General features: G+C 41.3%; 1 protein-coding gene across 2 annotated transcripts in view; it reads right to left on the bottom strand.

The window, feature by feature from the left end:
• LOC124964350 (complement C5) overlaps positions 1–12325 on the bottom strand; it is a 99127-nt gene that overhangs the window by 80979 nt on the left and 5823 nt on the right. For both annotated transcript variants that reach the window (XM_047524469.1, XM_047524470.1), the window contains 5 exons: positions 11400–11562; positions 8222–8292; positions 5720–5811; positions 3351–3433; positions 1017–1107 (listed from right to left, as the gene is read on the bottom strand). In XM_047524469.1, coding sequence (XP_047380425.1) covers positions 1017–1107; positions 3351–3433; positions 5720–5811; positions 8222–8292; positions 11400–11562 — 500 coding nt within the window. The remainder of the gene's footprint in view (positions 1–1016; positions 1108–3350; positions 3434–5719; positions 5812–8221; positions 8293–11399; positions 11563–12325) is intronic.

The raw sequence follows: 12325 nt of genomic DNA, 5'->3' as shown, positions 1-12325 counted from the left end.
CTATAATTTTCTCTAAAGTGTGCCATTTACATGGATGTAGACTAAATGACACTATTTTATGTACGAGTAAATGCTACAAAAGAAGCTGTATGGGGCAGCGTTTGAGGGCGAGGGCTCCAGAGCCAACAAGCTGTGCAACTTACTAGCTGTGTGATCTTGAGTAACTTATCTAGCATTTATCTACCTCAGTTTTTTCACTTGTGCTATGCAGAAGTGCTGTGCGGACACATGTGCTGTATAAATTGGCTTTTAACAACTACATTATACTGACATTTCTAAATGACCTTGGCTCTTGCCATACTTGGCTGCAACGCTGACCCCAATTCTCTCCCTCTCCCTGGATCCACGACATTTGCAGTCCTGGCCTGCAGAAGGTGTGGAGGAGCCCACTTCCTCTGGGCTGGCCCTGTACCTTGATTTGGACAAAAGGACACGGGGAAGTCATGGTGTGCCAGGACCAAGCGTGGGCCTCCAGGGAACTTTCCTGCTGGCATTTCTGTCAGAGCACTGCTGCGGCTAAAGGCTGGCCTGCTGGGGAGGATCCATGCGTGGTCCAGGCACCGGGAGTGCCCCTCCCTACCAGCTGTTGACAGACATGTGATGAATAAGACTTTCCTGGACCAGCACCCCCACCCCCCAAATGACCTGTCTACTGAGTGTAGACATGTGGGTGAGCCCAGCTGACATCAGCCTGGCCCAGATCAGCAGAACTGCCCACTGACTAGGAAACAGGGGTGACATCAAGGCATGGGTCTTGAAATGGTTATGGAGCTTTTGCTGGCTGAGTAAGCCATTAAAAATGACAAGAAGTGAAGGATTCATATTTCAGCCCAGATAAGCTCAGTCATCCTGGTTTCCAAACATACACACAGCGTTTAAGTCTTTAGGACCTTTTCTTTTTCCTTTCTTTTCACTAATGAATAACCAACAAAACTAAAATCAGAATAAGCAAATAAACTTTGAGCACGATGTTTCCTAATTTAGCCGGGTAATCTGAAAAAACAGAACTTTCTTACCTTGCTTTTATAGTAATTTCAAAATTCTTAAAATTCTTGTAACCAATGAAATTGCCTTCTGGTTCTATTAATACAGAAAAATGTGGCAAGACTGAAAATAAAGAGGAGAAAAAATAATACTGAATGAATGAGCGAGGCCTTGAAGACACAGCACAGGGCTCTCCTTGCTGGCACAGTTGGGCAGGCTGCACCATCAGCACCACATCTGCCTTGGCATCGTCACCGCCATCAGCAGCAATGCTCCTGGGGAACCTTCCTGGTCCAGTCAGTCCAGCCTCCCCACCAGAAGCACCTGGCTTCTTCCATTTTAGTGATAGCATTTATTACGGGCAATAGGTTATTCCCTCCACTAGGTATGGGCTCCTTCAAACAAATGAAAGACCATTCTCTGTTTTTCTCTATCTCCCTTCATCCTTCCCCTAAGTCTTTCACATACTTTATATTCAATGAGTATTTATTAAGTTGAAAATAGAAATGGAAAATTCTGGTTTATTATGCAGAATTATTATCTCCCTATTATTATCTCTCCCCAGTGCCCCCCCTTTTTTTGTCTAGCAGATAAAATGCATCCAGTCTGCAAGTGCCAGCATACAACTCTGGCTTTTGTAAGGAGAGAACTCACAATTATATAGAAGAATGTACATCAATGTCAAATTTAAAAATAAGACCAAAAGGAGGCAGGGGTTTAATTTTTCTCTTTTATCTCTTTGGTATCTTGATTGCCTAAGAGAAAACAATTCAGTCTGCTGAAATGGCTCTGTCTTCTCTTTACGCTAACTCAGACCACATCGGAGGGTGATTCTGGTGACCTGCACTACAGTTAACAGAAAACCAACCGGGTGACTGAGGGAAGTGGATATTGTGCACCGAGGGGGTGAGTCGGTGCGGCTGTGGCTCACAGGTCTGCCAGACAGGAAGGGGAGAAACAGAATGAAGCAGTCTGTTCATCAGAGACCAAGGTGGGCGTGCTGTCTGCAGGATAGGAGGGCAGGGAACGATTTCAGCCTTCCAGCAGACACCTGCTTCCCGTGCAGGAGCACACGTCTATCAGCAGGTACACACGGATGACCAGGCCAGACACAAACAAGCAGCAAAGATAGGACAGGGAGCTAATTACACAGATCCATATCCAAGCTACTGTGACGAGCACGGATGTGAATACAGGGATCCCACCCAGGGAATGGAGTTCAAGGAAAGCTTCCTGTCTACAGGGCTTTTCGACTTGGACATGAGCCATGAGCAGGAGCTGGCTGGTCCAGGAGGGAGGGGAAGAGTGTTGGAGGCAGAGAGAACATCGGTGTAAAGCCCCCTGTGCTGCAGGTCAGGGAGCGCAGGAGTGAACTGAAGTGAGGATGCGGAGGAGCTGGGGCCAGTTCCCAATAAGGATTTTGATTTTCATCATCAGAGAAATAAGTGTTTTTGTTTTTGTTTTTGGCTAATAATAAGACTTGGAAGCAGACAGCCGATGGAGAGGCTTTTGCAGTCATGGAGAAGCCTAGTGATGACGTGACCAGGTGGCTACAGAAAGTGGGTGAATTCTACACACACGCAGGCAGCAGCAGAGCATGTGGAGGAAATGAGATCAGTTCAAACACCGTGTCCCTGGCAGCCTGTAGTCTTTCAGTTTTCAGTATAAATTTTTGTCACTGTTTTCCTTGTTATTTGTCAAAATTTCCTGTTACGTATTTATCCTTCTCTCTCTCATTATGAATCTCCCGAGGAAATGAAAAAATGACTTCAAGCAGAAAAAAAGTTAAATCTGATAGTGGAGCATACAGATATTCTAGTTAACTACTACAAGAACTGCAAAGAGTTATTGATATGTTAATCATTAGTTCATTAATATGATTGACTTCAAATAGAGTACCCTAAATTTACAAATCGATATGTTAGGGATCCATGAACTGGAAGACAAAGTACTGGACTAGGTGTAAGGAAATCTGATATTTTTACTCTGTCACTAAGTGACTGAGACTTGAGTGACTCATTTATCTTCCTGGGTTCCATTCTCCTCAACTCTGATTGTTTATTTCCCCTACGATCATAATTCTCTAAAGGACCTTAACAAGCCAAGCTCTTTAGGGGACGAGTCTCCTCTAGCTCTATGAAGAAGAGCCCAGGTGGAGAAGCTGGTGACTTGCTCAAGATGAACCAGGGCAACCTACTTGGGTATTCAATACCCGCTACCAGCTATCTCCCTGCCAAAAGGTCCTAAGCCACACCACCAGGTGTCCCCATCTTCATCTAGGATGATTTTACTTGAGGCACGCTAATGAAAAGAATTACTGCAAAATCCTGATTTTTAGTGGTAAACTTCTAATTGTCAGAAATTACCATATTCTTTAATTTCAAAGTATGTGGTTCCAGCAGTTGAAAAGTCTTCTTTATATTTAGCTTTGATTGTCCACACACCATATCTGTGGAAGCAAAATATTAAAAATTACACATTATCACATCTTTTCTTTCACACAGTGGAAACTGAACACATTTCTATTTTAAAGAAGTTATATTTATACACCTACATGTGGCCTAAATAAACGTTTTGTTTGTGCAAGATTTGAAAAAAAAAAACTGAGCATTTTCAGGACAATAAAAATTGTTTAGTAATTAGATTTTCATATACTGTGTTATTTTTCTAGATCTACAACAGAACTGCAACCTTAGCACTTTTAATTTTTTATACTGAGACAGGGTCTCACTAAGTTGCTGACACTGACCTTGAATTTGTGATTGTCCTGTTTCAGTTCCCCAAATTACTGGGATTACAGGTGTGCGCCACCATGCCTGGCTATTTTATCTTAATATAGATTCATTAGCTTTGATTTGAAGAGCTGATGATACCTTGAGAATTTATTTAATCCTGGAACTTAACTATGCTAGCAAAACACTAAGATTCACAATAGAGTTGAAACTTCATAATAATATATCTGGAAACATACACTATAGGTCGAGCCTGGCTGGATGATAAAATTCATACCTCACACAAATGAAATTCTGGTTGGAGACAAAGTGTGGTGTGTTTAAAGAGGTAGTAAAAAATAATAAGATCAATAAAGATTGGTAAAATTATAGGCTTAGTTCTTTACTCGGTATCTGTTTAATTAACAACATGCATTTAAAAATATTTACTGAGCAGTAGATTAAGCACTAGAAAAAAAATTGGAAAAAATAGAAGAAAATTCAAATTCTCACTTTTCCATTTACTACCAGGTTTAATTGTACAAGTTACTTGACTTGTGAAATGAAAAACAGAACACCTATCTGCAGATTGGTTATGTTGTCAGTCAAGGTTAATGTTATGCCTATGATTATCATCATCATCATAACTCAATGAGTATTTATCAAGTGGCTATTAGGTTGAAGTCCTGAGACACAGCAGTGAGCTATATGGACAGGAGCCCTGCCCTCAAGGAGTTTACAATCTAGTGGGGAAAAAAAGGCAAGTCAATTAACAAATAAACAATCACCATATTGTGGTGCCATGAAGAAAATACACAAGGTGAGAAGACAGAGTAAAGAAAGTGAAGGACTCCATAGAGCATGTCCGGTCATGGCCTCTTTAAAAAGCAGCATTTTCTCTGAGGCCTAAAGGTGACAGGAAGCTCACTTGATGAAGGACAAGATGAAGTACACACTAAAGAGAGGCTTGGGAAAGTCGTGGTCATGATCATGATACATAATCTTCCCTGGGGAAAGTAGCACAAGATGAAGACAGAGACATGATAATGGCAGTGAAATCATAGGCTTGATTCTGTATTGTAGGGCATGCAGCATATTCAAGAAGGGACACATTGTAAATTATCGAAATTATTCAAATCCCCCGATTTCAATCTAAATTTTTAGATTGATAATCCTATGAACTAAATGCAAACTCCCTTCTAGAGGACAGAGTAAAAATGACCATAAAATCATTGTGCCTCAAAGTTACAATGTAGCCATTTCTTGGTGCCCCCGTTTTATGCATCCTCTTGTATTTTAATTTCCTTCAAAGCAGGGATTGTGGATATTTGGTTTCCATTGGGCACCTCTCCTCCTATCGTGACTTATAAGGACCAGGAATGTGTCCACTAAAGATGTATTACATCGAATTCTGTGAAGACATGACTTTAAGTCCTTTCACATGAGGACCAATGAGAAAATGGCTTTAAATGTCCACCCCTTGGACTCTACCTTTTGGTCTATGCAAAGAAAAACTACAGAGGACCTGATTATCTAACACCCAGGAAAGTAATGACACCACGCCAGCCTCTTCAATCCACAGCATACTGGATTCCTTCAGAGGCCGGAGGTGATGCTCTAGATAAAGGGAAGCCCAAGCACTATTTTTGTCTCTTCCCAATTTTTATTTCTGTATGGAAAGAGAATGAATGAGATGCAATGAGATTTTTTTGTTTGTCTTTACCTTTTGAGACAGGGTCTCACTACATAGCCCACCATAGCCCCAATCTCCTGGGCTTAACCAGTTCTCCTGCTTCTGCCTCCTGCAAGGTCTATCAACTTGCCTGATCAGGTTCTAGTACTGGGATTCCCCCCGCCCCAGGAACTGATCCTAACTTCTCAGAAGACTGAAGACTTTGCATCCCCACATTTGTGACACCCTTCCTCAACACTAGGTGGCTCCATTTGACTGTTTCTCTGTTCACAGTCAAGCGTTCCTGATGAGCTGTGTAGGGAAAACTTTATCAAGTAATATTTTTACATACATAGGATTAGATGGAATCTTGAAGTCCGGAAAAGAGATAATTCCAGTATAATCATTTTCTTCTACCATGTCGACTTCTGATCCTTGGGGATCCTTTGAATAAAAACAAACACCCTTGTCTTAGTTTATTATCTGAAGTTATCATAAAATATCTGAGACTGGGCAATTGGTGAAGAGCAGAGATTTATTTGGGGTCACTATTCTAGAGCCTGGGAGGTCCAAGAGGATGGCGCCTGCATCTAGGGGGACCCTGGTCCTGTTTCCTCCTATGGTGAACAAGGGGAGGGGCAAGGAAGCCCATGGGAGAGTTTGCTCTGAAGACAAAGCCTCTCCCAGAGAACCGCCCAGCTCCCCTGAGAATGGCCTCATTCATTCATCAGGGCGGAGCCTTCTGAACTAACCCTCCCCTGACCCCACCTCCCAGCACTGCCTCACCTGGGCTTGGGGCACATACTCAACCACAGCAGCCCCCAAAGCACAGAAACCACATTTTAACAATTTCAAGTAACTGTATGATCTTTGACCCACAGAAATACTTGCCAACAAATACTCCTGTTTTTAAATTAAATATGAAAAACAAAATTCGATGTAATGTTATAAAAGGTACATACAGTTCATTTAAAGCCATTTCCTTCCTGGTTTGGGAACCTCTCTCATCTGTCCTCATTATCTAGAAGAGGCTCCACTCTTCATTTTACAATTAAAAAAAGAAGTGCAGCAACGTGTGGGCAACAACGGCAAAGTATCCCTGATGCCTCTGATAAACCAAATGTGAGCCTAGCAGGCTTTAGAAATGCCAAAATTTATTTTTTATGTATGTTCATATTAAATTTCCAAAGCAAATATTCTAGAAACTGAATTTTATTAACTAGACAATTGTTAAACATGCAGTGTGGACATTTTAAGCCTCTAGAACCCTCAAAATTACTGAACAAACTTGAAAATCCTCATAAAACTTCCCCATATGCTTAATTCTGTGTTCGGTTTAGCAAATTATTAGGATGAAGTTTGTGGGTCTCTGAACTACACTTCGAGGTCTGGTTGCACCTTAACTAGAAATCTTACACTATTTACTCAGACTGAAATTCATGGTTGGAATTTTAAGCTTTTTTCTCTTCAATGACAAATTGTAACCATTAATTACAAAAGCCTATCCTGTGGAAGATGGACACTCAACACATTGATAATTCTCTTCCCTGGTGTTCTTTATCCCATCATCGGTTGTACATGATCCGTCTAAGATGATCTTTCCTAGTATTCTTTTCAGGCAACTTCCCACATACCGGCTCCCTGCAGCTCTGCGATCAGTTCCTCAATCTGCTCCCTGGGGAAGCTCTTGCCTGGGATGACTGACATTCAGTGGTTCTGCTTCACTCAAGTTCCACCATGGAGCGGTGGGCTAAGGAGCCTGAGTCCACAGCCCTGGTGTTTGTTCTCCAGCAGAGCTGAGGTTGCTTCTGCTTAGCTCTCTTCCAGACATTCTATCAGTCTGCAGTCAGTTTATTTACTACTACCTCTGCTTAAAATTCTTCCTCCTCCCAGAGATTAATTCACACTGTTTCTTACACAGGATGACCTTTGTTCTTTTAAAAGAACCCATGTCAGTTCCTTTCATTAAGACCCAGTTCAAGGTTTCCTCCGCCTCCTGCATTTCAAAACAGGGTTATGTCAGCCCTCCCTGTGACGCTGTTTTGTCTTCTCGGAGCTCCTGTCTCCCATGTCATTTATTCTAATGCATAATTAGTTTGGTTTGTATTTAGGGTAGTTTTGTTCTGTAATATCCCCTCTTTTTACCTGCATTCTGATAAGGATTTTTTGCTAGTGTTTTATTGTTTTTGGAGTAGAAGAGGTGCCACAGCCTGCAGTGGAGGACTGTCACTCCTACACCTAATGTTAATAAGTGAGCAGTTATGACTAAGGCAGTATTTTATATCCCTACAAAAATATCACGGGTGTGAAAACTGGGTAAAGTCACAAGAGTCTGTTAAAATCTCACAAACTAGGTGAGAACCTGCAAGCTTATTTCACATCATCTGTTATGTTTATCATGTCTCACAAATGCATGATAGCTGCTCACCCCATCAGTTAGCAAAAATTTCCACACGTTACCATATTAGTTATTAAACTCTGTGTAACTTAAAAGTAAGCACCATGGTTATAATTCTTCATCTTAAATTAGGCAAATCAAAAATCTTAAACATAACAGATATTCAATTAATTCTTAGTAATTGCTGGGTGTTCTTTAAAAAGGGAATCACAAAGGAGGTACTTCAATGGTTTAGCTCAAAATCTTTCAATGTGTAGAGATTTAATTTTTTTGAGCTTTCTGCTTATGTCCATAGCATACACATAAAAGTCTATAGTGTTATTCTCACAGTAGATGTTTAATATCCATTTTTATGGGACACTGAATGACTAAGTGTGCTGTAAGGACAGGGTTATGGAATGGGATGTCCGTCTTAAAAACATGAGTTAGTGTTATTTGAATAAATTATATACTTACTATGAAAGTTAAAACAGTTTCTCTTTTGGCTGGCTTCAAGTCGTCATTCAGTGAATAAACTCTAACCTTTACTGTAAGGAAAATTAATATAATCAAAAGCTCTGCTAAACACAAGGTTATTTTCATATTTAAAAAAAAATCCTGAAAAAAGAGTCTCATTGAAATGCCTCAATAAACAAATCTATACACAACCATCCATTTTTAGAAGAAAGTAAGTTCACTTTGAAGACAGAGTCTATAAATATTCTTTATTCTAAAGTGACTCCTCTGAGATTTCTAAGAGTGCCTTCTTCCAATGAATTTAAAGTACAGTTCACTTTATTAAAATATGCTTCCATACAACTTTTGGGGAACACACCCAGAGTACAAAATTAGTTATATCTATACTTAGGTTATTTATCGAGAATCTCAGAGCAGCAGAATAGTGACCTAGATCTACCATATGGTTATAGGAAACATAAAATATTGTCTTAAATTATGGTTAAAGATTTCAGTGAAAAATTTGGAGTTTGATTCAGATCTATATACTTTTCTGCTTATAAAACACAACAAGACCTCAAACGAGCGCTTACAAAAGTTTTGAATTATATGGTTTTGTTACAGAGTGAGCCAGTGCTACCATTATTTTCTCATGTTTAAAACAGTAATGCCAGGGGCTCAAACTTTTCATTGTCTTCCTTTCACTTCTGCCAATTAATGCACCTCTACTTTTGAACAAAAGCCTTTGTTTAGCTGTCTGATACACAATGAGAAAGTGCTTTTCAAAGGCATGTTGTAATTTCTCTAGCAAAAGCTGGGGCTCAAATGTTTTCATGGTCAAAGTTTGCCCACATAATAAAACTGGATTGATACCATAAGCCCAATATGATTTAGAGAGTCAGTATTAAGCAAAACTCTATAAAGAAGCCATGTTAAAATCAGTTTTACCAAGACCACAAGATAAAAGCAACATACTCAGTAAGTCTTGCCACCTTCTTCTTTCTCCTCTGCTTTACACCTGTCTGCCACCTCGAATCATCGCCTGTCTATGGACACACCAGCCTGGGTCTGAGCATCACTAGGAGAATGTCAGAGGCTGCATGTTGCAAAAGCTAGAGCACCGGCCCTGGAGTTCAAAACATTGGGTCCACCTTCTAGTGTGACCTGGAGGAGGGCACTTAACCCCTTGAGGCCTGATTAAGCTCCTTGATAAAAACAAGGAACACTCCAGGATCTCCTCCTAGTGTTGCTGAGAGAACTACAAAAGACAACGCTTTTCACAGCCCAGCACATAACAAGAATTGATAAATGTTTATTGTTATCTCTATGATTATTGTTAATCGAGTTTCTAACCAAGTTTGTTTTAAGACAAATATTAATCAATGGGGTATCAGAGGCAAGAATTAAATCTTTGTACTGAAGATATGGTTATTAATTTTCAAAAAAAATATCAAATGCCTTCTAGGTGCCAGGCACTGTGCTAAGCAGTAAGATGCAGCTGTGAAATAAGCAAGACATAGGTGTCTTCTATGGGGAGGAGGAGAGGGGTAAATGTAATTATATGTAAAATTCAGGAAAGGGTGGAACAGACCAGCCAGGCACAGAAGGGCAGGAACGGACCATGCAGAGGGAACAGCACGTTACACAGGCCTGGACATGAATGAGAAAATGGAGCGAAGAAGCAACTGAAATGAGGACAGCGTGGCTTGTGTTTGTCCCGTGTCCTCAGCTGAGGGGCACGGGAAAGGTGAGGAAGCTGGAAAAGACGCAGGTCACAGGCTGCAGAGAACTGAAGGATTTTAGCCCTTATTCTACAGTCCCTTGACCTATAAAGCCTTGAGACTTAAGCCTTTATCCTGGGAAGCTTATACTGAAAGTCCCTTGTGGATCTTCAGATTAAATATGTCAATCAGGATATTAGAGCTACACACACCAAGATTTCATCAATTTTTAAAAAAAATATTTAAAAATTATTTTCAAGTAATTCTTTTTCTTCTGCGTAAATAAGCTTAGATAATAATGGTAAGCACTAGTGTCTACTGTGCTGGGCACTGTCTTAGTGCTTTACACCTATGAATTCGCTTAGTTCCCACAACTCTAAGAAGTACATTGTGTTATTAATTTTATTTTACAGATGAGGAAAATGGGGATCTGAGAGTCTATTCACACAGTCATACAGGCAATAACAGCCCAAGCCGGGATTTGAGCCCAGGAAATCTGGCTCCAGAGTCTGCTTCTACCCCTACACACGCTCCTCTCACGAATGGGGCGCTGTTTAGAGGAAGTGCTCTCATCTCCGTGACTACAATACACAGGCTCCTTGGCCTTCTTACGTTAAAGCCCTGGTAGAGAAGTGAGTAATGAGGAGCTCTTCAGGAAGGCACTGGTGGCCATGGAAGGTCCTAGACATTGGACGTTAGGCTAAGTTCTTACTGGACGTGACTCCTGACCCTAAGAGGTAGGCCGTGAACAGCACCCAGTCAGGAGCATCATTGACACAGGAAGGAGAAAGGGCGAGGTTGTGCTCCTTTCTAGGTGTGATCCCGCTTAAAAGGACCTTTGTGGGCAGAGACTGTTGCCTTGCTGACCAAGTCATTGTCAAGGGGCAGGAGAAGGTTCTGTTCCTGCAAGGACATTCTGTCTAAGATGATGGCAATCTCCCCAGCCTCTCTGGGCCCTTCCAACATGAGTGGATTGTAACAGGTGCCCCTGCGGAAAAGGTAGTGGCCACCCCACCTCACTGTTTGCGTCCACGCCCACCAGCATTTAGCAAGTGCCCACAGTGCGCCAAGCTTTTCAATGAAACCTGCTGGTTCTGCCCCCTTTACTCTGTCCTTTCCCAAAACTATCACTAATAAAATGTCAGAGGCTCCCCTTCTCCACAGACATCTCATGACCCTGTCTCTGAAGTGCTCAAAGGCAGGATGGAGAGGAGGAGAGGTGGGGAAGGGAAGGCTTTGCACACGTGACCCTGTGGGCAGCGTGGTGCCTTTCTGGTTGAACTTTTGGTCCAGTGAGACTAAATCCAGGCACTCCTCCATCAGGGTTTGACTAGCTCTTCTGCCTTTCCCCTCAACCAGAAGAACAGAGTCTTTAACAGACTTTTTCTCAGGTAGAAGCTCTTTGAAATTTCAGATGTTAAAAAATTCTACAATACAGCATCAATTTTCCCCAGAGAAGGAAGCATCTTGCACTCTACCTGACTGGTGTGGAGTGTACACAGGTTTGTCTGTATGAATGAAGAGATAGCCGTTGTCATAGCTTATCGGCATTTTTTTCGATTTTGAAAAATGCTTGGAAACGACTTCCAAATACACATGTGAAACAGAGTCTAGACCTCCAGGCAGCTGTTTGGGTTGTATCTGTAAAAGAAAACGTTGATGCAGAAGAGAAAAGTAATTCTAGGGTTCTAAGACGTGTTGACTTTCTCAACACCACAGCACTCTCATTAAAACCGAAAATGAGCGTGCGCATCTCACCATTTGTGAAGTGGTACAGGAGCCAGAGTAGTCCATCAAATTTGCCCAAAGCCCTTCAGTGTCAACTATCATCGCCAACTTTAAGAACTGACAGTCTTCTGGCTTCCATGCTTGCTAAGTTTGGCACACTCTTAAGGCAGCCCTGCCACAGAACTTGTGAGAAGCTGCTTGGTCAGCTCCCAGCATGATCCCTGCTCTCCACTGCCTCTGTGGCAGCCTGGCTCATGCTGGGCACACTGTGCCCATCACCCACTGCTGCTCCAGGGGCCACCGTGCATGCTTCCCAATCTGAGCATGTACTTATGCTGATCCCCTTTGCATTCAATGATGTGCAAATTTTACACAAAAATATGTAATACAGGAAGAAAAGTGTTTCTCAGAAAATCAGGAATTAAAACCTGGGGTGAAAATTAATACTAAAACCAAGAGCTATAGAACTACATATTTGAGATTATTGTAGCAATTTTGAACTCATAGTAAAAATCTGTAGAATTCTGCGCTCAGATTATTTTGCAAGCATCCTAATTTCTTTCTTAAGAAACACTACAGAACACACATAATTCATTAAAGGTGTAACCTGTAATAAATAAAATTTGAACTTGGTTCAGTGGACTTGTCCTTAGAAGATAGTGGCACAACACCCAAT

The sequence above is a fragment of the Sciurus carolinensis genome, chromosome 14 (assembly GCF_902686445.1).
Source record: "Sciurus carolinensis chromosome 14, mSciCar1.2, whole genome shotgun sequence".
NCBI lineage: Eukaryota > Metazoa > Chordata > Mammalia > Rodentia > Sciuridae > Sciurus > Sciurus carolinensis.
The sequence above is the reverse complement of the archived record's forward strand: the minus strand, read 5'-3'. Positions and strand labels throughout refer to the sequence as shown.